Source organism: Scyliorhinus torazame, chromosome 13 (genome assembly GCF_047496885.1).
Source record: "Scyliorhinus torazame isolate Kashiwa2021f chromosome 13, sScyTor2.1, whole genome shotgun sequence".
Taxonomy (NCBI): domain Eukaryota; kingdom Metazoa; phylum Chordata; class Chondrichthyes; order Carcharhiniformes; family Scyliorhinidae; genus Scyliorhinus; species Scyliorhinus torazame.
In genome coordinates, this window is record NC_092719.1 from 177,338,556 (window position 1) to 177,365,777 (window position 27,222).

General features: G+C 47.9%; 1 protein-coding gene across 1 annotated transcript in view; it reads right to left on the reverse strand.

Moving 5' to 3' along the window:
- Positions 1 to 27,222, reverse strand: part of cacna1db (calcium channel, voltage-dependent, L type, alpha 1D subunit, b) — a 1,216,201-nt gene that overhangs the window by 354,764 nt on the left and 834,215 nt on the right. Inside the window, exons 21-22 of the mRNA XM_072472487.1 lie at positions 22,894 to 23,023; positions 3,855 to 3,914 (exon numbers count right to left, since the gene is read on the reverse strand). Coding sequence (XP_072328588.1) covers positions 3,855 to 3,914; positions 22,894 to 23,023 — 190 coding nt within the window. The remainder of the gene's footprint in view (positions 1 to 3,854; positions 3,915 to 22,893; positions 23,024 to 27,222) is intronic.

Here is a 27,222-nt window from a genome sequence, read left to right on the forward strand (position 1 = left end):
CCATCATGCTCACACAAGGAAACGTTAAAAATGCTTATTATTGAGATAATAAGGAAAAAGAATGTCACTCTGTTTCCCAACCCATCTAATGAGGAAAGCAGCATTGTGAAAATTTTAAAAATGTAACCACATTGCATTCATTAATTTTGTTTAAAAAGTTCAACTTCCTCAGTCTTGAAAGACTTCCTTAAATCTACAGTTTATGACAGTATTGTGCATACTTTTGGGTATGAAATTCAGAACAGGTTATTAAAACATTAAAGGACAAAGAGGGGGGTTAGTCCTCAAGTTTATCCAATGGGCAGATGAATGAAATGTGGGGCCAGGTTTGACCCCTTTTCTGTTCGTGAACCGAAGAATTATGGAATTTGTGTCAACAATACAATTGATTTTCAGAGGTATTTTTCTCCAATTATATGAATTTTGTGTTATAAACATTTGGTTTAATGACAGTTTTTTGCCTAACTGCAGATAATCAAGTCCATTAAATTAGGCATTTCAACATCATGTTTGATGAAGCAAAACAGAATGTTGATGAAGGGAAAGCAATAAATGATGTCCATATGGATTTTAAGAAAGCCTTTGAAAAGTACCGCATAAAAGGCTCATGAAGAAAGCTGAGGCTCATGGAGCAGGAGGGTCAGTTTAGCTGGATAAAAAATTGCTTAAGGAGAGAAAACAACAGGGCTTGATACATTTTTGTTTTTCAGACTTGAGGGTGGTAGATTGCAAAGGTCAGTGTGAGTATCACTTGTATTTTTTGATTTTTATATATAAATGTATATTGCATATATATAAATATATAATATAGAGTAAAATGTCAATATTTTCCAATAATACCAAACTTGAAGTTGTGGTAGACAGTGAGGATGATACCAACAAGGCAGAAACATTAGCAGAAGAGACAGACAAGCAGCAGGTGTTGCTTAATACAGTGAAGTGTGAGGAGATTGCTTATTCTGTCTTTTGACAGAAAGGATAGGGAGCGACAATAAAGACGAAATGATTTAGTTCTAAAGAGTGTAAAGAGACAGACAGACCTGGGGGTTCATCTGCATTAGTCTTTGAAGGCAGTAGGACATATTGAGGGAATAATCAGCAAAGCTTATTGGATCTTGTAATTCATAAATAGAGCAATTCACAAATTGAGCATTAAAGCAGGAGAATTATGTTGAACATTTATAACGCTCTAATTAGGGCTGGAATTCTCCGGTCATTGGGATTCATTCTTCCCGCTGGCAGCGCACCCCTGTCCATGGGATTCCCGGCAGTGTTGGGTGGCTTCAATGGGGAATCACATTGACAAGCGGTGTGAGTATAGAATCCTGCCAGCAGCGAATGGCACACCACCGAAACACGCGCAGCTAGGGAAACCAGAGAATCCAGCTCCTGATCACAACTGGAGTTTCATAGAATTTACAGTGCAGAAGGAGGCCATTCGGCCCATCGAGTCTGCACCGGCTCTTGGAAAGAGCACCCTACCCAAGGTCAACACCGCCACCCTATCCCCATAACCCAGCAACCCCACCCAACACTAAGGGCAATTTTTGGACACTAATTGGACACAATTTATCATGGCCAATCCACCTAACCTGCACATGTTTGGACTGTGGGAGGAAACCGGAGCACCCGGAGGAAACCCACGCACACACGGGGAGGATGTGCAGACTCCGCACAGACAGTGACCCAAGCTGGAATCGAACCTGGGACCCTGGAGCTGTGAAGCAATTGTGCTATCCACAAGGCTACCGTGCTGCCCCCAGTTCTGTGTCCAATTCTGGCTACCACACTTTAGGAACAGTGTGAGGGTTTGTGAGAGGGTGCAAATTTACCTGAATGTTTCCAGGGATGAAAGATCTTGACTACAAGGTTAGGTTGGAGAAGCTGGGTTTGTTTTTCTTTGAATAAAAGAGATTAAAAGGAAATTTGAAAGAGGTGCACATGATTATGAAAATTTAGGAAAGGCAAACAAAGTAAAGTTGTTCCCATTTGCTGATTGAACATGCACTAGGGCATATAGATTTAAGGTTTTGGTCAAGTGTTGCAGGGGGGATGTGAGGAAGAACACAGTGAGTCGTAATGACCTGGAACTTGTTGCCTACAAGGGTGGTGGAAAAGGCGGTGATGAACAACTTTTTAAAAAAGTAGATGTGCACTTGAGCAAAATACATTTATCGGGCTACTGGGATAGAGCTAGGGAATGGGAATGATTGGATTGCTCTTCAGAGAGCATGCTAAATTAGCCCCTTCTGTGCTGTAATGACTCTACTTAATGGAAACAGATAGAGAGAGGTATGTAGGTACCTTTACCATGCACCTGAGAGTTGGTGTTAGTTGCATACAGCATCCCCCATTTAATTGCACAACAATTAATCACTTAATCATCTTAACAACATAAAATACTGCAGCTACAATTTTTGTTCCTTTTTTATATTAGATGGATGTATGCAACTCTTCCTGTATGAAGTTTGGATTGTCAGGGTAACCACTGCATGTTTATTTGCATATTTTACATCAATTTAGTATCATAGAATCATAGAATTTAGAATCATTACCCGATGAATAACAATGGCATTGATCCAGATACATTGCAGATCATCTTGCAACAGTATGAAGCAGTTTCTTGTGGCAATTCAGAAGCTGAGGTATAATTTCAGTTATTCTCAAATTATATCCAGATAGCTACCAGAAACAGTGGACAGAATTCTCTGGGCATTGCATTTCACTTTTCCCGCCGGCAGTGCACCCCGCCCACGGGTTCCCTAGTGGCGTGGGGTGGCTTCAATGGGAAATCCTATTGACAAGTAACGGGAAGACAGAGTCCCTCTGCCAGTGAATGACATACCGCCAAAAAACATGCGGCTGGAAAACCATAGAATCCAGCCTAGTGTGAGATCAGCTCAAGAAGAGAGCATGACCTCAGGTTCAAATAGTATAGATTCACCCAGTGGAAAATCAACTTTAAAACTTTAAGTTCAAATGTCCCCAAATTGTTTACTTGACCAATCATCAATTTCCACTATTCGAAAAGAGTTGACAGCTCTTAAGTTGCTAGATTGTCAAAAATCATTAGCATTAGTAACTGAAACCCGCTACATGCATTTAAACACACACACACAACTGCTCCCTGAATAGACAGCACGGCTGCAAGAAAGGGAGTATAACTCAGGGCTCTGTTTTCACTGTTCTCTCAAATGGGGTACTTGTGTAAAACTGGTACATGCAACAAATACTGATGTAACAGACAATAATAAATTCCATTAAGATTAAAGCATTTTGCTTTCCCGATATTTTATTGAATTATTTTTAGATTCTTATAGAAACAGCAAATCTAATACAGAAATTTGAATGTTTGACCCAAGGTGGATTGGCCAATTTTTCTGATCGGATTTGTTATGCAATTAAATGAGAGATATTGTGTTTGAGAAAAAAAGTTTAGAAAATGGCATGCATTATTACCTTGATTATTTGCCTTCAGCCCAAAGACTTCTATTTAAAGTATACAGATTGAAAGAATCACAATGACATGATTCACACCAGCCTATGACATAAACTGGCCAAAGGTAGAGTTCATAGTAATGGATTAGGTGTGTCATTCAGTGCAAAAACACTGCCCAGAATAGGTATACCATGCTGTCACCTATTATGTGATTTTGGTGCGAAGAAGGGGTAAATCCAATAGTTATCACACATGGCAATCTTGGACCTTTGTTACCTTTAATACGATTTCAAATGTAAACATACTAGTGAAGACATAATCTGCATAGCCTAGGATCTGTAAAGTAAGCAAATAATTTAAATATTTTATTTTACACAAGATTTCATTAAGGCAGGAGAAACAAACAGCGTATTACCTTGAACAGGATTTCAACAGTAAAGATGGCAGTAAAAGCATAGTCAAAGTAACCAAGAATCTGTAACGGCAGAATATAAATGTTCATAACAATCTGGAAATAGGTCAGCAAAAGTATAAGAGAATTAATATATAGATTTCCAGCGCCCTTGAACTGATGAATGTTGGAAAACCTTTCATTACCAAAACAGGTACACTGATTGCCAATCACTTCAATTGAAGAAGCAGTCTCTGAAAGGACAATGATTTGTTCCATATGCATAATTCGGTGGCTATAATCTATAGCCCTATTCTAATATATTGATGATTAAGAAATCAATGGAAAAATAAATTAATCTTCTTTTCATTAAATCCAATCACACATTTGTTCACTATATGTCAGGTGCAAAATGCTCAAGAATGTGCATTTTTATCTTGATTTAAAAAAATCAGTGTGACTCTAAACCAGGGGCGGGATTCTCCCCTACCCGGCGGGGTGGGGGGTTCCGGCGTAATGGAGTGGCGGGAACCACTCCGGCGTCGGGCCGCCCCAAAGGTGCGGACCTTCCGCACCTTTAGGGGCCAAGCCCTCACCTTGAGGGGCTAGGCCCGCGCCGGAGTGGTTTCCGCTCCGCCGGCTGGCGGAAAAGGCCTTTGGTGCCACGCCAGCCGGCGCCGAAAGGTCTTCGCCGGGCGACGCATGCGCGGGAGCGTCAGTGGCTGCTGACGTCATCCCCGCGCATGTGCAGGAGAGGGGGTCTCTTCCGCCTCCGCCATAATGAAAACCATGGCGAAGGCGGAAGAAAAAGAGTGCCATCATGACACAGGCCCGCCCGCGGATCGGTGGGCACCGACCGCGGGCCAGGCCACCGTGGGGGCACCCCCCGGGGCCAGATCACCCCGCGCCCCCCCCCCCCCCCCCCCCCCCAGGACCCCGGAGCCCACCCGCGGTGCCTTTTCCCGCCGTTCGAAAGGTGGTTTAATCCACGCCGGCGGGAGGGTTGACAGCGGCGGGATTTCGGCCCATCGCAGGCCGGAGAATCGCCAGGGGTGGGCCTGCCGAGCGGCGCGGCGCGATTCCCGCCCCTGCCGACCATTGCAACGCGATTCCCGCCCCCGTCGAATCTCTGGTGGTGGAGAATTCCGGACACGGTGGGGGCGGGATTCACGCCAGCCCCCGGCGATTCTCTGACCTGGCGGGGGGGGTCGGAGAATCGCACCCCTTATGTTGTATTCGATTTTTGGTTATGTGAATAGTGTGGGAAGATGGAACTGTGGTAGATGATCAGCTATAATCTCAACGAACATATTAACATAAGTCATTTGGCTTGAGCTGGCAAGTGGCTAGTTACGTTCGCGCCACACATGTGCCAGGCAATGATCATCTCCTACAAGAGAGGATCTAACCACCGCCCTTGACATTCAACGACATTACTATCGATGAATCCCCCACAATCAACATCCTGGGAGCTACCATTGATCAGAAACTGAACTGGACTAGCCATATTAATATTGTGGCTGTCAGGAAGGTGAAAGGCTAGGAATCCTACTACGTGTAACTCACTCCTGACTCCCCAAAGCCTGTCCACCATCTACAAGGTGTAGCCAGTTAAAATGGCTAACTCCCGATTTAGAATGGCTAACCCCGATTTAAAATGGCGAACGGCAAAGGCTGATGAGAAAATCAGCCAACAGGACTAAAACAATCAGCTACAGGTAGACTGTGTATTCACCTCTGGGAAGGCCAGACAAGATTGATACCAGTAACCATCAGCACAACAAAACACCAGCCATCTGCATACTAATGAGCAATCCCCAGGAACAATGTGCAACATTTTAGGCACACAAAGCCAACCCAGACTCGGCGGCGCCAGCAAAAGCCTACACAAAGGGAGGTGAACGACCACCTCAAGACCGCCCATTGATCAAGGAATCGCTCCAGCATTGGAGAATATCGAACCAAGTGATTGGGACAAAGTCCAATCACTTGGAACCAGGTACAGGGTCCACCCTGAAAGGCGGGAAGCCCCTGGGGACTATAAGAATAGAGTCCAAGTTCAAATCAACCCTTCTGCACCCTTCCGCACCCTGCTGCTTCTTCTTCTGACCGGGTCACTCAGCAACGCAGACCAACCCTTAACAGTGACCGGTCCAGCCATCGCAAAACATCCAGTAAGTCTTACTTCAACGCTCGCAACGAGATAGGCGCTCCTAGCTATCAATCTGTACCAGCTTCGAATCCCGCAGGCTCAGAACCCGAACGAAATGCCATTCGTTTCCCTGACCTGGTGGGCCATTTCCAAGTTACGTATTGGCCTGTTAGTTGTAGGAAGTGGCTTAGATGTAGAATTTATGCATGAGTATTGATTACTGTATATAATAAATGTGCTTTGATTTAACTCTTACTAAGCGGTGTATTGGATTATTGATCATTACTCGGACTTGAACCATGTGGCGGTATCAGAAAGATACCTGGCGACTCAAGAGCAAAGGTGATAGAACAGAGCAATTAAACTAAGGCAAAAGTTAGCAACAAAGGCACAGTCAGAAGTGTAATGGAATACTCTCCACTTGCCTGGATGAGTGCAGCTCCAACAACACTCAAGAAGCTCAACACCATCCAGGACAAAGCAGCCCGCTTGATTACTCCACTTCCACAAACATTTAAACCCTCCATCACCGATGAACAGTGGCAGCCATGTGTACAAGATGCACTGCAGTAACTCACCAAGGTTCCTTAGACAGCACCTTCCAAACACACAACCACTACCATCTAGAAGAACAAGAGGAGCAGATACCTGGGAACCCCAACTCCTGGGGGTTTCTCTACAAGTCACTCACCACCCTGACTTGAAAACATATCGCCGTTCCTTCACTGTCACTGGGGCAACATCCTGGAACTTCCTGCCTAACAGCACAGTGGGTCTATCTATACCTCAAGGACTGCAGCAGTTCAAGAAGGCAACTCACCACCACCTTCTGAAGGGTAGCCAGGGATGGGCAATAAATGCTGGTCTAACCAGCGATGCCCACATCCTGTAAATTTTTTTTTTAATTCCATTTTTTGGCAAAGTTTTTAAAGGGTACCCCAATTTTAAAAAAACAAACATCGCACGGAACCACCCCACCCCCACAAACATCACCACGGAGTCCCCCCTGCCATGGGCATAGAAACCAGCCCACCCACGGGACATTACACATGGCACCGCCAGGAGCTGGTGCCTGGGAGCAGTGCCCGAAGGCATGACCTTCTGCCCCAGGTGCTGTACTCACCACTGGGTTCTGTTTGCCAGGTGCATGTCGTGGGGGACCTGTTGTGATTCATGCTGGCATGCCTTCATGCCGCCATAAATGGACAATTTAACATGGGCGGGACAATCAAGTTTCAATGAGATTCAAAATTATGTAAATGGGGATTGGGAGAGTGCAGGGACAAGCGAGAAGGGAAATCCTGCCGATGCAAAAGCTGTTTTGAGACTCCGCTCAATTCTCTGCCCCCTCTGCCATTCCCACCCCGGGAAACGAGGGCGGAAAATCCCGGTCATGATCTTGCGCTCACGAATCAATAACATGCCCACTGATCCTCAGTTCAGGTCATCATTTCACAGCCTTGGTTCAAACATGGACACAAGAGCTGTGGCTCAATTGCTAGCGCTCTTGTCTCTAAATCAAAAGTTGAGGTGAATGCTCTTGACATCAAGGTGGCATATGACTGACTGTGACACCAGGAGCCTTGATGGAACTGAAGCCTATTGGGATAAGTGGAACAAACTGTTCAAAGGTTGGAGTCATATCTGACACAAAGGAAAGTCGTTTCGGTATTTGGTTGCCAATGACCTCAGCTCCAGGACATCATCACAGAAGCTCCTCAGAGTAATGTTCTAAGTTCAACTGTTTCATCAATTCCTTCATCATAAGATCAAAGTGGGTATGTTTGCTGAAAATTGCACAGTGTTCAATTACATTAAAACATTTTAAGATAATATTCTATAATAAAGCAGTATAGGGCCCGCATTAAGTTACAAGGACATCACCTGGATGGGGCTGACTAGTGGCAAGTAGAATTTGTGCAACACAAGTTCCAGGCAGTCATGATCTCCTGAGAGAGCTTTCGGCCCTGCTCTTGATATTCAATGGCATTAGGACTGCTGTGTCCCCTATTGTCAACATCCCGGGGGGAGGGAGTCATTATTGACCACAGACTCAAATGGACCAATCATCTAAATATCATAATTACCACTGAAGTCAGAGGTTGAGTATTCTCCTATAAGTGGATCACTTCCTGATTCTATCAGCTATAAGAGACAATTCTTGTGTGATGGCATGCTCTCCACTTGCTAGATGGGTGTAGCTGAAACAACACTGAAGTAGAATGACACCATCATCATCCGCTAGTCTAAAATTCTATCCATTCAAGCACTGGTGCACCATGGCTGCAGTATGCACAATCTACAGGATGGATTTCAAAACTCATCAAGGCTTCTTTGGAGACACCAAGGAGAACAATGGACCTCCACCACCCAAAACGTACATGAGAACACCATCCTTTGTGTTTCTCTTCAAGTCATATGCCATTCTGACTTTGAAATATATCACCCCTTGTTGTTGTGTCAAAATCCTGGAACTCCCTACCTGACAGCATTATACTTTCACCACGTGGACTGCAGCAATTCAAGAATTCTGACCATCATATTTCAAGATAATTAGAGATAGCAATAAATGCTGGCCTTGCCAAAAGTGCCCATATTTCATGATGAATATATAAAAATTGTCATATTCTACATATTCTACCCCAAATAAAATTCAGATATACGGAAAAAAAAATGTGAATCAGGAATAAATCAAATTTCTATTCAGAAGCAAAGGCAGAAGAAAATGAGAAAATAAAGTGGGGAGGGAGAGAAGTAGGAGTGACAGGCTCAAGAGAGAGAGAGAGAGAGAGACACACACACACATAAGAGTGATAGTAAGAGAAAGAAGAAAACAGAAAAAAAGAATGGGAGAGAAGTCATATTGTAATTATGGCATAAGAGTAAAGCTGTGCAATGTTTTCCTGAGGAAAGTTCCACATAAATAACTTACAGCAGGGGCTGGATTCTCCGCCGGCGGGATGCTCCATTTTGCCGGCCGCCCGGGGTTTTCCCGATGGCGTGGGGCTGCCCCACAATGGGAAGCTCCATTGACCAGCTGGCATAACGGAGCATCCCGCTGGCGGGATGAAACAGAAATCTGGCGCGGCGGGGCAGAGAATCCAGCCCCGGGTTTATGGCAAGACGTCAGATTTTATTGAGCGTTTCTGCCACTTCTGCGATTCATTTGTTGGAATCTTTTGCCACTTATTTACACAGCTATATCCCATGCAAAAGACAAGGGGCATGATTCTCCCAAACGGGGACCAGCTGGAAAAGCACTTGTGGGGGTCTCCCAGGATGCCCCAGTTTCATGCCCTTTGGGCATGGTGGTGCCCTGGCACTCCTGGTGCCACCTGGGCACCCTGGCAGTGCCACCTGGGTGCAAGGGTGCCAGGTTGCTGTCAGGATGCCAAGCAGATATTTTTTGTGCGGGTTCAGGCTGGGGTGTCCTGCGTGGGTGTTGGGGGCATGCGGGTCGCGGACTGTCCCATAGTGTGTTCAGGTTGGAGGGCGGGGGGAGGGGGTGCGTCGAGGATCGCTTCCATGTTTGAATCAAGGCTGTCATGAGGTCAGAAGCCAAGTGGCTCTTGCAGAACCCAAACTGAGCATCATTGAGCGGGTTATTGCTAAGAAAATGCCGCTTGATAGCACTGTTGATTAAACCTTCCATCACTTTATTGATAATCGAGAATAGACTGATTGTGCAGTAATTGGGTGAATTTGATTTGTCCTGGTCTTTGTGGACAGGACATACCTGGGCAATATTTTACGTTGCCAGGTAGATGTCCTGGAACAGCTTGGCTAGGGATGCAGCTAGTTCTGGAGCACAAGTACTATTGTTGGAATGTTATCAGGATGCATAGATGTTGCAGTATCCAGTGCCTTCAGCCATTTCTTGATATCGTGTGGAATGAATCGAATTGACTGAAGGCAGGCACATATGATATTGGTGGACTTTAGTACGTCGGTATGGAGCATCCACCCGGAACTTTTGGTTTAAGATGGTTGCAAATGTTTCAAACATGTTTTTTGCTCTAATGTGCTGGGCTCCCCCATCATTGATGATGTCTTCCAATTAGTTGTTTAATTGTCCCCCACATTTAAAATTGGATGTGGCAGGACTTGAAATCTTAGATCTAATCTGTTGGTTGTAGCATTGCTTAGCTCTATCACATGCTGATTACGCTGTTTGGCATGGAAGTAGTCCTGAGTTGTCACTTGGCCAGGTTGAAAGCTAATTTTAAGGTGTGCCTGGTGCTATTCCTGACATGCCCTTCTGCAGTCTTCATTGAATCAGGGTCGTTTCTCCGGCTTGATGATAATGGTAGAGTGGGAGATATTATGAGGTTACAGATTGTATTTGAATACAATTCTACTGTTGCTGATGGGCCACAGTGCCTCATGGATGCAGAGTTTTGAATTGTTAGATCTGTTTGAAATCTACACCAGTGGTACTGCCACAAAACACGACCGAGAAGTCCTTAATGTTAGGATAGGACTTCACTTCTACAAGGACTGTGCGGTGGACACTCCTACTGACGCTGTCATGGCAGATCTGTCTATGACAGATAAATTAGTGAGAACGAGGTCAAGTAGGTTTTTCCTCTTGTGGATTCCCTCACCACCTTCCGCAGACCCAGTCTATCAGCTATGTCCTTTAGGCCTTGGCCAACTGGGTCAGTAGTGGTACTATGGAGCCACATTGAGGTCCACCACCCAGAGTGTTTGACCTAATGCCTGAGACATCATGGGGTCCGAAGTCAAGATTGAGAACTTCCAGGGCACTCCCTCCCAACTGTATACTACTGTGTTTCCAACTCTGATGGGTCTGCCCTGCTGGTGGACAGGACATACCCAGGGAAAGTGATGGTGTTGTCTTAAATATGATTCCATGAGTATAACTGTCTCAGGCTGTTACTTGACTAGTGTGTGGGACAGATCACCAATGTTTGGGACAAGATGATAGTAAAGAGTACTTTGCAGGATCAACATGAAGGAGTGCACCCTTGTTAATTCTGGTGCCCAAACCGATGCTGGGTGATCCATACAGTTTCAGTCCTTATTGACTTTTCAGCAGCAGTTTGATACAACTGAGTAGCTTGCTAGGGCATTTGGGAGGACATTTAATAATCAGCCACATTGCTGTGCATCTGGAGTCACATGGAGGCCAGACCCAGTAAGGATGGCAAATTTCTTTCCCTCTAAGGCATTTTTTAACCAGGAGCCAAGTAGGTCAACAAGCACAGGAGAGGTGGATGAATGGGATTTGACGCAAGTTAAGACTCTGTCAACAGAAATTTGAATGGTCACAAGCTTATGTAGGGTAGAAGCTAGGAGGTCGTCTGGGAGTACATTGGTATGGTCAAGTCTAGAGATAACAAATGCAAATAGTTTCAGTTAGAAAATGCTACAGCAATATAAAAAAGTGGACAGAGGGATGGTGCAGCTATCTGGTAGGAAGATCATCTCAGGGTCAAATACAACACCAATATTGTGAATAGTGTTATTAGCCTCAGACAGATGCTAGAAGGAGAGATGGAGGTGGTAGCTAGGGAATGGAGTTTGATATGGGAACTGAAAACAATTGCTTAGATCTTTCCAATATTTAACTGTAGGAAAATACTGCTCATCGAGTATTGGACATTGGCCAAGCAGTGTGACAATTTCGAGAAAATGGAGGGATGCAGGGAAGTGGTGGTGAGATATAGTTGAGTATCATACATTTGGAGGCTGATACTGTGCTGTTTAATGATATCACCCGTATTTCATCAGGAATGAATTCCAGAGGAAATTTTGCCGAAGTTCACACCTGCAGGTTTGGTGCAAAAAATTGCCTAAATTTCAGAGTCATTTCTGCGCAAGTGAAAACCTGAAAATTCCAGCCCAATATTTTAAAATATACCATAACAGTACACATAGACAGAGGAACGCAAAAGGTTATTGAAATTTATGGTGACTTGATCAAGTTTTCATGGGTAAGGTATTTTTAAACTTCTCTCCAGAATGGGTCAGAAGTTACAGTCATGCCCACCTGAAGCTATCAGAAAGCCCGAACCATTTCCCATTTCAGATTTCATTTAAAAATAATCGCTGATCTGTGGGTGCTAAACAGACAGTGCTGTAGCTCACTTCTTCTGGGAGGGCATGCAGCCAGCACCTGCATCGAGATAGCTGTAACGTCAGGCTAGTGGGTGGGAAACCGGTGTTGGCGAGGGTGAGCAAGGGACAGTAGGTCACATCATTTTCCAAAGACAAGAGGAATGCTTTTGATCTTTCTGTTCCCCCTTCAAGGATCGTTAACTTGATTACTCAACACCTGGGTCAAATGGGTATTCACTGTGCAACTCTGTCCCCTTATATCTGAGAATTTTAACTGTGGTCCTATAAACTGTGCAGTACCCTATAAGTTAAGTAACTAACCGCCCCTGTCTAAAAAAGGTAGGTGTGCTGTTTGCCTATTTACGGGCCCACCTTGAAATTGCTTTAGGTGGCTTTGGCCATCACACGGAGACCAAGCTGCCTTCCAGATATTTAACTGCATGTGCCCATTTTCAGGTTGCTGGTTGAAAATTTCCCCATGGGTTCTGGCCACAAAAATGCTAAGAACACTGAAATAATTGGTGTCGGGACTTACAGGTGTCTACCTCTGCCAAACAATTCAATTATTTTATCCAATTTTATTCCAACATTATTCCTGCACCTCAGATTCCTATAGATTGGAGAGAAAAGAAACATGGCAATGGAAACAGATGCTTGTAGGGGGAAATAAGAACCTGTTTGGTTAGGGGAGGCTGGGTATCCTGTTGGAGGAAAGCGAGAGAGAGGGCGAGAGAAAAAGAAGCCATGTTGTTGGGGTCAGCACACACTGAGAGGATCAGGAGCAGGACCCCTGGCTGATTGAAATGGTGTTGTTTTTAGACCTTATATTGAAATTAGTTTTAAAAAACTTTAGTTCTCCAATAAGCGCTCAAAGGATTAAACACTTCTGTCTTGATCTGTATTGCACACACAGGGCACAGCTTAACCAAATGGAAACAAAGTCCCAAAGTGAGTGTGTTTAGCCACATGTTTCCCGGTGCTCACAGCGGCAAGAAACACCCCGCTATTTAACGCACCCCTGGGCCTCAATGTGGATCACGTGGCTGAGGCCGCACCAAGCCCCATTTTCTGCATTGAGGAGCCCCCGCAAGCCCCAACTCACTATGAGGGGGCCCGCCCAAACACCTGTGCAGGGCACCCCCGGCCCTATCGCCGCCATGTAGAAATTGAAAACCTGGCACCTTGGCAGTGCTAACCTGGTACCCTGGCAATATCCCTGCCAGGTTGGCAATTCCAGGGTGTCTAGGTGGCACCAGCAATGCCAGGATACCACCTTGCCCAGAGGGAAAGCACCCGGGGGCCTCCAATACCCTGGAGACTTCCACGAGTTCCGTGCCATCTGGCCCCAGTTTGTGCAGACCAGTACTGAACGGCGCTCACTTGAGGTCTCAAAGGCGAAGGAGATAGATCCCAATGCCTCTGGTGCGTCGGAAACTGCATATTAAAGTGAGACTAGCTGTCTCAACGGCATGGTAGCACAGAGGTGAGCACTGTTGTTTCACAGCGCAAGGGACCCGCTTTCGATTCCCGGCTTGGGTCATTGTCTGTGCAGAGTCTGCACGTTCCCCCCATGTCCGTGTGTGTTTTCTCTGGGTGCTCCCACAAGTCCGGAAAGATGTGCTAGTTATGGGAATTGGACATTCTGAATTCTCCCTCAGTGTATCCGAACAGGTGCCGGAGTGTGGCGACTAGGGGACTTTCACAGTAACTTCATTGCAGTGTTAATGTAAGCCTACATGTGACAATAATAAAGATTATTATTATATGCAGATTTTCTAAAAGTGATCCCGCCCATTCACATCGCAGTTTTTCGCATTGCGAGCCGGGTAGATCCCGGGAGTGGGGTCTCCCGACGTTGCGCCCTAGCACGCTGCCTTTCAGGCGCAACATAGCCGTTTGATCACACCCACAAGCTGTTTAGCTGAAGTAGTTAGCTACAGGAAGCATGCCCAAAGACACATCTTGCTGGTGATGGGGCCAGGAAAGATAAGCTGCAGATAGCCTTTATAAAAAATAACAAGGAAACAATGTAGGGTCTTTTCAACGATATTAAGCTGTCTGGCAGGAGACATAAGAATTGTTATTGCATAGGCCATTTTTACTTTGGGAAACAGATTATAAGATAGAAGAGCCAGGCAAGCAGGAGATTGATAGCCACATTCTTGATAATTTGGGCCAGTGATAAATATTAGGAGACAACATATACGTGTCCTTGTACTGACTGGATAGCTTAATTAAGCATGCGGACCATTGATGTGATTGATTAATTATTCTCATTTAGTATGCCTGATGGTTGGACACAGATAACTATTAACAAATGATTGGTACATACAAATTTCTTGCAACCGAATCTTAAAATATATCTGTCTGTACAATTCTTGAATCTGTGTATTCTGACGCCCCAACTTGGAATGCCACTAGCCCCTGTTATAGCACTGTAACAAAGGCCTAGTGTTTAGCTCCAAGAGTCTTTGTCTGGTTTCTCATGAGTGGGAGAGTGAAGTACACTAAAGTTGAATAGCTGTACTTTCCCCCCACAACACTGATGCTCTCTCTGATGTTATGGGACTTGACATTCAACCCCAGGTTGGGAAGCCGATGCCCTGTACATTTCCGAAACCTTCATCAAATCTACGTCATTAACATGACACTATTTATTATATAGTAATACTTGGTGCTGTTAGGAGGCAGGAACTGACTCTGGAGTACAATCCTCAAAAGGTAGATGGTTGCCACGACTGGGCTTGCCGTTGCCTTGGAGAACAAGGAGGCAGGAGATAAGAGGGCCAGGAGCCTCATGGAGCAGACAGTTGACCAAATGGCCAAAGTAGGCAGGCCCACTCTGACAGAATAAACTGATTTGACAACGTATTTCCTTTAGCACAAATCAGTCCCCGGATTTCACCTGATAGCTGTGCACTAACATACGCCAAACTATTCGGTTTTGACAATCTTTGATTTCAAAATCTTATTTTGGCTCTCCCCTTCAAATATCAGCTTCTCAAAGAGCATACATGGGTGGTTAACTGGAAGGGAGTGGTTTCCCAGCCGCCCCCCCACCACCACCCTAGCAGTGGATCGCAGAGGGTCAAAATACTGACATGAAAATTAAGCACATGGGGCGCGATTCTCCAATTGCAGGACAGAGTGTCCGCGCCGTCGTGAACGCCGTTGGGTTTCACGACGGCACGAAATGGCCCCCGCCGCGATCGATTCAGGGGCTGAAAAGGGGCCAGCAGCGGGACCGCGAGAAACACGGTGTGCATGGCGCCAGAGCAGCGGCGCCATCGCGCAATGCCAGGATGACGCCGCGCCGTGTCATATAAAGTGCGCAATCGGCACACAGGCTCGAAGTGTGGAGATGGCTGAGCCCCGTCGTGTCGCTCCCCGTTTCCGGGACAGCGATCTCGAGACACTGCTAGACACAGTAGAGGAGCGCAGGGCCATCCTTTGCCCCAGACGTAGCCACCGGCAGCTGTGCAGCACCCTGAATGGGGATGGTGAGAGGTTGGCATGGCGGTTAGCGCTGTGGGGCAAGGCGGTTAGTGCTGTGGGGCACACCCCCCGCTCGGGAGACCAGTGCAGGAAAAATCTACACGACCTCACGAGGGCTGCGAGGGTAAGTACCCCGAGACTGCTCCCGGGCAACGCCCCTCTCCCCCCCCCCCCCCCCCCGCCCACGCGGGAGGGGGGTGGTGGGGCTCCACGGTGCACTCGACACACATGTGGCACCCCCCCCCTCCGTGGAGAGGTGCCATGGCGTTGGTCCGAGTGTCTCCACCTAGTGATAATGGTGCGAACATCTGTGCGTCCTGTTGATGACCGCCTAACCCTGATATCCCCCCCCCCCTCCGCAGGACAAGACTGCTCACAACCACCGGGAGCGTTCAAGAACCGGAGGGGGATCACCTTAGCTTTACCCCCTTGCCGTCCATGAGCAGAGGGCTCTGGAGCTCGCTGGGGGAGCTGCCAGCCGGGAGGTAGCGCCATGCCAGATCGGAGGCGCAGCACCAAGTGAGAATCCCCTGTCTGCATACAGTCCCTCAGCCCATCGCTACCCCCACCCCCACCCCCCTCACAAGCCACCCCCTCACACTCCACCCCCTCACACTCCACCCTGTCACACTGCCCCCTCCACCCCCTCACACACGACTCCGCGTGTCTAACGATACTTGCCTTATTGTGTTCTCCAGGGCCAGGAGCTGATCGTCCTGGAACTTCTCAGTCATGCCTCTGCCGTCCAGCTCCAACCTCTTCCGCCCACAGGGACGCACGGCACAGAGGGGAAGGAACACAGGCAGGAGGGCCCTCTTCTGAGGCCGGGCCACTGGAGGGTGACGCACAGAGGACAGACAGAGACGTCAGGTCGGACAGTCAGGACACAGATGGCAGTGAGATGGACGAGGAGGGGGCGGCGAGCCAGGACAGTGACGGCGAATGGACAGCCACTCAGGACAGTGACGCACAGCGGACGTCGCGACAGACGATGGACATCCAGGGCACGGCACCTAACATGGGCCGCGGACTAAATGCACCGGGGCAAGGTTCGAGCCAGGAAACCCCAGACCTGGGGACAGATGAGGATCTCGCATATGCGGCACTGCTGTCACCCACATCAACCATCACATATGCACTCACCTCGGTTGGGCACGTAAGTGATGAAGCTTCTGTGTCATTGACTGGTGCTCACCACACATCCCTACCGGTACAGCAGGTGGAGGTAGGAGCAGCCGACTGGCTGGACGGTCGGATGGCAGCCCAGGCCCAGCACCCAGCTGCCGCCCAGATGGTTCCCGGGTTCCTGGACTTACCAGACCCACCCACAGGCCCGATGCCTTTGGAATCCCAGGGACTAGACAACAGGATGACGGATGTGTTCCAGCAACTGCAGACGCAGCTGGAGGAGTCCATCCGCATCCAGGAGCAGGGAGTGGTGCCGGTCATGGCTGCCACCCAGGCCGACACCGCACAGGTGGCGTCCGTGGTGGAGGCAATGGGGGCAACGGTTTCGGCCATGGGTCAGGTTCTTCAAGGCGTGGGGCTTAGTGTGCATGCGTCATCCATGGCCCACGACAGGGCTGCCGTCTCACAGGCAGCCAGGTCCCAGAGCCAGCTGGACATTGCCGCCGAGCTCCGGGGTCTGGCCCAGTCGCAGCAGGCCATGGCCCTGTCCCAGCAGGCCATCGCTGAAGCATCGGCGGCCTTGCCCACGTGATGGATGGCGTCGCACAATCCCTGCGGGAGGTTGCACAGTCCCTGACAGGGATGTCGCACTCCCTGTGCTCCATCGCTGGTAATGTTCAGACCTTGGATGATTCCACAGCGGGCCTCCAGGACTGGCAGCGCCAGTGTCGGTGGTGCAACAGCGCCTCTCTCTGCTTGCACCACCGTCCCATAGAGAGGCCCGGGGGCCACGAGGCTCCCCGGGGGAGGTGTTTCTGGTGCCCGTCCCGGTTACTCCAGCAAGGGAGGTACCGGAACACTCGGACTCCCCCCCCCCCGTTCTGTCCCTGGTGCATCTGGTGGGCAGCGGGCAGAGCAGGGTGGCACCACGCCATCAAGCACGCCCGCCGAGCAGCCTGGCCCCTCCAAGCCGGGCCGTCCCAGGAAATGCGCGTCGACGGGCAGCCACGTTGAAGGGCAGGAGACCCAGCAGTCCGCCTCCACTCCTGCTGTACCGTCTGGGGAAACACCAAGACGTAATGGTAGGGCCCGTAAGGCCAAGAAGTTAGACACGTAGTAAGTTGGCACAGGTGCAGGGCACAGCTTAGTTATAGAGGCTGGGGCACTTGTCTTTGAATGTCACGATTAAAGTCACTGTTACACCAAACCTAGATGCGTCTGTGCTATGTCCGGTGCCTGAGGGGGACCGAGTGACGCTGGGGTTCGAAGTTCAGTACAATGGTGAGGCCTGGTGTGCGCTCCCCACCCCCCCACCCCCCAAACACCTTGTTGTCCTCAGCACACCGACGTCCGCCCGCAGCCCCACATGGACATGTGATGGATTGTCCGTGACGCATGAAGGGACCACCGAGGTGGAGGGTTCAGATATGGCCATGAGTCAGACATTGTGTAGCAATCCGGAGCTCACAGCTCATCGCAGAGCGGGTTGTCATCATTCAACATGGCACTGATCACATCTGCTGACAGAAGCAACTGTGTAACAAAATTTGCGATGTGCCGCAGGTGTAAGTTGCTGTGAAAGTGGTGCTGTGGGCGGTAGGGTTGTGCGATGGTGCAGGAGGTGGGGGCAAAGGAGGAGGGGGTGCGCCCCGGTCGTGTCTGTGCCCCCCCCCCCCCCCATCCTCCCCCTCCTCCTCATGTTCAGAGGCGTCGCCCTCATCGGGCTCACCCGGTGCATCCTCCTCCATGACATCGCCCCTCTGTTGGGCGATGTTGTGCAATACGCAGCAGGCCACAAATATTCTTCCGACCCTGTCGGGGTGGTACAGCAGAGCGCCTCCAGAGCGGTCCAGGCACCAGAATCTCATCTTGAGGAGGCCGTAGCACCTCTCCACAAAACTCCTGGTTGCAGCATGAGCCTCATTATAACGGGTCTCCGTGTTGATCTGTGGCCTCCGTATAGCCACGACCGCAACGGGTAACCCCTGTCGCCCAGCAACCAGTCCTTCATCCGGGGGGTTGTCCCTCGAAGATAGCGGGGATGAATGATTGTGCCAGTATGAACGCGTCATGCACGCTGCCTGGGTATTGGGCGCACACATGCATTATCCTCATTCGATGGTCGCAGACCACCTGGATGTTCATGGAATAGTTCCCCTTCCTGTTCAAGAAAACGTCCCTGTTCTCCAAGGGTGGACGGATGTCGACGTGCACCCCATCAATGACGCACCGGACCATCGGATCCCAGCCACTGGGGTGAATTCCGCTGTCCGGGAAGCCTGGTGTGCGCGGTCCTCCGGAAAATTAATGCATCTTTCAGCGACGGCATAGAGGCCGTCGGTAACGGCCCGGATGCACCGGTGCACTGATGCCCAAGAGATTCCAGAGAGGTCCCCGCTGAATGCCTGGAAGGACCCCGTGGCAAAACAATTGAGGGCAACCATGACCTTGACGTTCAATGGGATGGCATGTCCTCCCCCTGTTCCACGTGGTGCCAGGTGCGCCATTAGGTGGCATATATGTGCCACCATCTCCCGATTCAATCTGAGTCTCCTCCTGCATGCCGCGTCCGGAAGGTCCTCGAACGTAATGCGGTCCTGGTACACACGAGACCGCATGGGGCGCCTCCGCCGCCTTGGCCCAACCACCTGTTCGTGCTCCTCCCCGGCGCCCCATCAGGATCTGATTCGTCGACCTCAGCCTGCCCGAAGACGTGGAGGTCATTGTCACCCTCCGCCTCCTCTTGGACCTGTCGGGCGTGGAGGCATGCAGCATGAGTGCCTGCCACAGGCCCCTGTACAGCCAGTCCCTCTGCTGCAGCCACCTCTGCAGCAGCTTCTCTGAGCCGCCTGTGTTGGCGGCGCCGAATGGCAACCTGCAGGGCAGCCGCTACCACCACGGCGGCAAACATTGAAGGCTGTTGTGCAAACATTACAAACTAAACGGACGAGGGGGGTGCCCCCCACGGCTGGTTGGTTCCCCTTCATACACGTAAGCGCCCTTACACCTGCCCACAGTATCAGTCTCCCGCCCAGTTCACCCCGTCCCTCCTCATTGTAGCGCCAGTGGCCTCAGCCCAACACCAGGACCTTCACTTGGAAGCGTGTCTTCGCCACCGTCCTGCCATGGCAGTCCAGCTGGCGTGTCGCTCCTGTGGGTACCCTTGGAGGCCTCCACAGCCCCCCCTCCCGACAGAACGGTGGCATAATTTGCCCCAAACCCTCCTCCTTCCTCCTCCCACAACGCCCCCCGCCCCCTCCCCCCAGGGAATCGCGGCATCCATGTCAGAGACCACTCTCGCTGCTCCCCCCACACCTCCCCACCCCTGGGGAATCGCGGCATCCATATCAGAGAACACTCTCGCTGCTCCCCCCACAACCCCCCATCCCCGGGGAATCGCGGCATCCATATCAGAGAACACTCTCGCTCCTCCCCCACAGCCCCTTCCCTCACTCCCCCCCCCCGGGGAATCACGGCATCCACATCAGAGACCCCTCCCCCCCCACCCGCCATCACCGACCGTGGGCGCAACTTCCTTCTGCCTGGGGTGAGGGCCGCCACTCACCTCCCTCCTCCACATCGTCATCCAGCACGACTGGCTGACGACTTTAATTACCAGGGGTGAACGGCGACGGCGTGACCTGGGGTCACGCCCGTTGGGACTTCGGCCCAGTAGGGCCGCAGAATAGCGGGGAGCAGGGAGAATCGCCGTTATTACTACCTCGGGTGATTCTCCGGCAGGTGCGGTGCTGACCTCGATGAAGCTGTTCTCGCCGGTTGGGGGAATGGCGGAACGGCGTCGGACCAGCGCCGCGTGAAAAATTGGCGTGAACGCCAATTCTCCCATACGGCGCAGCATGGGAGAATCGTGCCCATGGTGTCAACTGTGGCTCAGTTGGTTGCACTTTTGCCTCCAGGTTGTAGGTTCATGTCCCATTCTAGAGACCTTGGTGCAGAAATCTAGGTTCACACTCCACAGGGATCACAGAATTACAGAAAAATACAGTGCCAAAAAGGTCCTTGGGTCTATCGATTCTGCACCGCTGCATTAAAGGCACCTGATCTGCCAAGCCTGATCCCATTTGTCAGCACTTGGCCCATAGCCTCGAATGTTAAGACGTGCTAAGTGCTCACGCAGGTACTTTTTAAAGGATGTGAGGCAACCCGCCTCTACCACCCTTCCAGGCAGTGCGTTCTAGACCATCACCACCTCTGGGCACAAAGGTTTTTTCTCAAATCCCCCCCTGAACCTCCTACCCCTCACCTTGAACTTGTGTCTCCTCATATCCGACCCTTCAACTAAGGGGAACAGCTGTTTCCTATTCACCCTGTCCATGATGCCCCTCATAAGCTTGTACACCTCAATCAGGTCGTCCCCTTAGACTTCTCTGCTCCAGCGAAAACAACCAAAGCCCATCCAACCACTTTTCATAACTAAAATTTTCCATCCCAAGCAACATCCTGGTGAAACGCTTCTGCACCCCCTCCAGTGCAATCACATCCTTCCTATAGTGCGCAGACCTGAACTGCACAAAGTACTCCAGCTGTGGCCTCACCAATGTTCTATATAGCTCCAACATTACTTCCTTGCTTTTGTAATCTAAAGATATGCTGTCTTTCAGAAGAAACATTAAAACAAGATCTATTCTGTTCTGTGAGGTGGTAGTAAAAGATCACATGGCACTGTTTTGAAGAAGAGCAAGAGAATTGTTCCTGATGCCTGGGCCAATATTTATCCCTCAATCAACATCACTAAAAACAAATTAGCTGTACATTATCACATTGTTTTGCATGTACTTTGTGTGTAAATTGGCTGCCGCATTTCTGAAAGTACAATAGTGACTACACTTCAAAAGTATTTTGTTGGCTGCAAAGCAATTTGGGATGTCCTGAAATCGTGAAAAGTGCTATATTAGTTGAGAGGCTTTCTTTTATTTTTGTCTCTCCATCTTAGAGTCACTGGTTATTGATCAGGAGCAAGTATCTGGAGTGCAGTTTTCTATCTCTATCAGTGGATAGAGATCAAGTTCACCGTCATTTTGCCAACCTCCTCAGATTGTCCGGGAATCTCCAGAAATGGAAGATGTATTGCCCAGGTATTGCTGTGAGCAACTTGAAAGAAAAGCAGAGATCACACCTGTGGTTTACACTTTGCACTTTCTTCACTTGCTCAAAGGGTGGCTTCCGGTTCCATGCTTCTTGTATATCAGCTGCTGGCACAAAGCGTAAGCAAAGATACTGGACTACAGGGATCCAGCATTTGTAATGTAAATGAAACAACACTTGCAAATTACTAAGTGTCATATCATCAAATACAATGAAATCAATGTAAGAATACCTCCTAACAGAGTTGGAAATCCTCTACCAAATCTTGTTCGATATTCATCCATAGTCTACACTATTTGTACTTGCAGAAGTAGCTGCAAGACTGCAATCAAGAGCGGAAATACAGCCCAATTTGTGGTCACCTATATTACCCCATTTCCACCAGGAATTCTGACCTTGCTGGATTATTCAAGGATCTCCCAGAATGCCAGACTGATCTCCCAGCACAGAAGACTGATCTCCCGAACACTGTTGCTAGTAGAGCAGGAAAACTCAATTTCACATTCGCACATTGTACCTGTGACAAGTTAGCTCATAAGAAACTACTTGCCCAATGACTTGTGTGCCAACAAACCATTCCTAAAGCGCCCCAAAGCAAGGCTGACTTCCTTGTGCCTCAGTGATGAGAGGCAATTCCTGGGGCTGGCCAAGCTTCCACCTAAAATTTAAATGGGTCTGCTCAATCTTCGCAAGGCAAGAAAAAATCCAAATCAACGACTTTCAGCTGTTACACATCAGAAAAGTCAGTAACATGCCTCGTAAGAGGGCAAAGTGACAACACACAAATAAATAATCCCATATTTAAAGGTGAATTCACTCCTCAATATATTAATTTTCCTTCAAGTATTTTTATTTCTTTTTCAGCCAAAAGTTTTTCCTCCTCTCTTGAACGCTGAGTCTCACTGAGGTATGATCACTGAAATGGGAAATTCAGTGCTATTAAAAGTGCTACACAATTCCCCAGTGTTGATGAAAAGTGGGCAGTTCCAAATCATTTATGGCTAATTTTTATTGAGTAATCACCAGCTCAATTGAATATTGGAAATTAACATTCAGAAGATCTGTAATGGTTGTTACTAACTTTGTATGGCAGCCACTTACGTTATTACGAAAGGAATGATTACGTATAGGATCTTCTGCAGCCAAGGAAATGCTGCTGAGCATAATGAACACAAGGATCAGATTTGTAAAGATGTGGTGATTTATAAGTCTGTGACAAGCCACTCTGATCCTAAAGTATAAAGAATCATATATTATTTAGTACATCATCATTTTCTGAAGATAAGCAAATAAAGTTATTTAATTGCACCATGTTCAGTTACAATTTTATCTGATGCCCTTTTTGAAATAGCACACATAACTTATTTCAATTACTGTTACTGCTTCATCAGGGAAGAAATGCAATGTTGTTGTCTCCATACAGGTGCAAAATGGGTGCATTTTGACAAATTTAACAATTTAACAATGCAATGGCCCATGCCAAATATATACATGCATTGGGAGACTGCTAAACTCATCAGCACTTTTTTTGTACTAATCCTGGAGGCTATCTTAAACAGCATTAGGTTTTTGTGTGTGGTAACAAAGAGCCAAACACTTGATTAATCACATTCTCTACTGTTCCGTTGAAGGACCACTTGGAGAAATTTCTACAGCAGATACCAAGTTGCTCCGCTCAGGTTTTCAGGAGTTTGCTGTGGCCTAATCAGGGATCATAGAAAAACCTTACTTTAGCATGGAGCGAGAACTCCTTTAAGCTCTATAGTACTACTGCAGGCTGCTGCTAGTCCACAATTTCACCCATCTTTCTCCTTTTCCATTTTGCGCTATTCCAAGACTTACATGAAGGCTGTTGCCAGCAAAACATGATGCCAAGATTCCACCCTGCTACACAGATGAGCTGTCTCTGGAGGCATGACAGATGCCAGCCACTCAGCACAATTATTAGGAGGCCTGAAGCCCAATTTTCTTCAGCATTAGACCTCTTTGTCTATGTGTGAGTTGGAAGTGACCATCAGTTATGTACCCAGAAACAGGCAGTGACAAACGTAGCCCTCATCATTCTTCTGTTCATTTTCCTTCTTCAAATTACAGTACCTAACAACTTTGTGGCAAGTCATCTACTGTGAGGTTTCTAATGCTCGCCCAAAGCAGTTCAGAATCGATATAGGAGGGAGTGCACACGAGAGTTCCAGGTTGATTTCAACCATGGGTCTGTTTTTAATGACTCTATAAAATGTCAATTTTAAATTTTTATCACGTTTTCATGTACTCTTATGGAAGGTACCAAGGTCACAAGAGAGGATCTGCAGGCATGAAGGTGGTTTGAAGTGTGTCTACTTCAATGCGAGGAGCATCAGGAATAAGGTTGGTGAGCTTGACGCATGGATTGGTACCTGGGACTACGATGTTGTGGCCATTATGGAGATGTGGATAGAACAGGGGCAGGAATGGTTGTTGGAGGTTGCGGGGTTTAGATGTTTCAGTAAGATTAGGGAAGGTGGTAAAAGAGGTGGAGGAGTAGCATTGTTAATCAAGGATAGTATAATGGCTGCAGAAAGGCAGTTTGAGGAAGATCTGTCTACTGAGGTAGTGTGGGCTGAAGTTAGAAATAGGAAAGGAGCGGTCACTTTGTTAGAAATTTTCTATAGGCCCCCAAACAATAACAGATGTGGAGGAAAAGATTGCAATGCAGATTTTGGATAGGTGTGGTAGTCACAGGGTAGTTGTCATGGGTGACTTTAACTTTCCAAATATTGATTGGAACCACTATAATTCGAGTAGTTTGGATGGGACTGTTTTTATCCAGTGTGTGCAGGAGGGTTTCCTCACACAATATATGGATAGACCGACAAGAGGAGGAGCCTCATTGGATTTGGTACTGGGTAATGAACTGGGCCAAGTGTTAGATTTGATTGTGGGAGAGCACTTTGGAGATAGTGACCACAATTCGGTGACTTTCACTATAGCAATAGAGAGGGATAGGAACATACGGCAGGGCAAGGTTTATAACTGGGGGAAGGGTAATTATGATGCGATTAGGCAAGAATTGGGGAGCATAAGATGGAAACAGGAACTGTCAGGGATAGGCACAATTGAGATGTGGAGCTTGTTCAAGGAACAAATACTGCGTGTCCTTGATATGTATGTCCCTGTCAGGTAGGGAGGAAATGTCGAGTGAGAGAACCATGGTTTACAAAAGAGGTTGAATGTCTTGTCAAGAGGAAGAAGGGGGCTTATGTAAGGATGAGAAAACAAGGTTCAGTTAGGCACTTGAGGGATACAAGATAGCTAGGAAGGAGCTCAAGAAAGGGCTTAGGAGAGCTAGAGGGGGGGGGGGGGGGCATGAGAAGTCCTTGGCAGGTAGGATCAAGGAAAACCCCAAGGCTTTTTACACTTATGTGAGAAATAAAAGAATGACCAAGGTGAAGTTAGGTCCGGTCAAGGACAGTAGTGGGAATGTGTGCATGGAGTCTGAAGATATAGGAGAGGCCCTAAATGAATACTGTTCTTCAGTGTTCACAAAGGAGAGGGTCCATGTTTTTGAGGAGGATAGTGCGATACAGGCTGGTAGGCTGGAGGAGGTAGATATTCAGAAGGAAGATGTGTTAGGAATTTTGAGAAGCCTGAGGATAGACAAGTCCCCTGGGCCTGCTGGGATATATCCTAGGATTCTTTGGGAGACGAGGGATGAGATTGCAGAGCCTTTGGCTTTGATCTTTATGTTCTCACTGTCTACAGGAATAGTGCCAGAAGACTGGAGAGAGGCGAATGTTGTCCCCTTGTTCAAAAAAGGGAATAGGTATAACCCTGGGAATTATAGGCCGGTTAGTCTCACTTCAGTCATAGGTAAATTAATGGAAAGGGTCCTGAGGGATAGGATTTATGATCATTTGGAAAGATACAGCTTAATCCAGGATAGTCAGCACGGATTTGTGAGGGGTAAGTCTTGCCTCACAAGTTTGATTGTATTCTTTGAGGAGGTAACTAAGTACATAGATGAAGGTAGAGCAGTTGATGTCATATACATGGATTTTAGTAAGGTGTTTGATAAGGTGCCCCATGTTCGGCTCATGCAGAAAGTAAGGAGGCATGTCATAGAGGGAAATTTGGCCGATTGGATCAGTAACTGGCTATCACATAGAAGGCAGAGGATGGTGGTAGATAGTAAATTTTCATCCTGAAGCCCAGTCACCAGCTACCACAGGAATCAGTGCTGGGTCTTCTGCTATTTGTGATTTTTAGCAATGACTTGGATGATGGAGTTGAAGGTTGGGTTAGTAAATTTGCTGATGACACCAAGATTGGTGGAGAGTGGATAATGTGGAGGGCTGTTGTAGGCTGCAAAGAGTATTTGATAGGATGCAGAGCTGGGCTGAAAAGTGGCAGATGAAGTTTAACCCTGATAAGTGTGAGGTGATTCATTTTGGTAGGACAAATTTGAATGCGGATAACGGCAGGGTTAACGGCAGGATTCTGAAGAATGTGGAGGAGCAGAGAGATCTCGGAGTTCATGCCCATAGGTCTCTGAAAGTTGCCACCCAAGTGGATAGAGCCGTGAAGAAAGCCTATAATGTGTTAGGATTTATTAACAGTGGGATTAAGTTTCAGAGCCGTGAGGTTATGCTGCAACTGTACAAGACCTTGGTTAGACCACATTTGGAGTGTTGTGTGCAGTTCTGGTCACCTCATTATAAGAAGGATGTGGAAGCATTGGAAAGTGTGCAAAGGAGATTTACCAGGATGCTGCCTGGATTGGAGGGTAGGTCTTATGAGGAAAGGCTGAGGGAGCTAGGGCTTTTCTCATTGGAGCGAAGGAGGATGAGAGGTGACTTAATTGAGGTGTATAAGATGATGAGAGGGATAGATAGAGTGGACGTTCAGCGACTTTTTCCTCGGGTGGATGTAGCTGTTACAAGAGGGCATAACTATAAGGTTCATGGTGGACGATATAGGAAGGATGTCAGAGGTAGGTTCTTTACTCAGAGAGTGGTTAGGGCGTGGAACGCACTCCCAGCTATGGTAGTGGAGTCGGACACTTTAGGAACTTTCAAGCGGTTATTGGATAGGCGTATGGAGTGCACTAGAATGATTGGGAGTAGGTTGATTTGATCTTAGTTTCAGACTAGTTTGGCACAACATCGTGTGCCGAAGGGCCTGTACTGTGCTGTACTGTTCTATGTTAACAATGTAATAAATGCAACATCCTATATAAAATGAACAATTTGTTGCACCTTACTAATTTGTAGTATACCTTCAAAAAACAGTTCATAGAATTTACAGTGCATGAGGAGGTCATTCGGCACATCGAGTCTGCACCGGCCCTTGGAAAGAGCATCCTACTGAAGCCCACACCTCCACCTATTCCCATAACCCAGTAACCCCACCTAACCTTCTGATCACTAAAGGGCAATTTAGAATGGACAATCC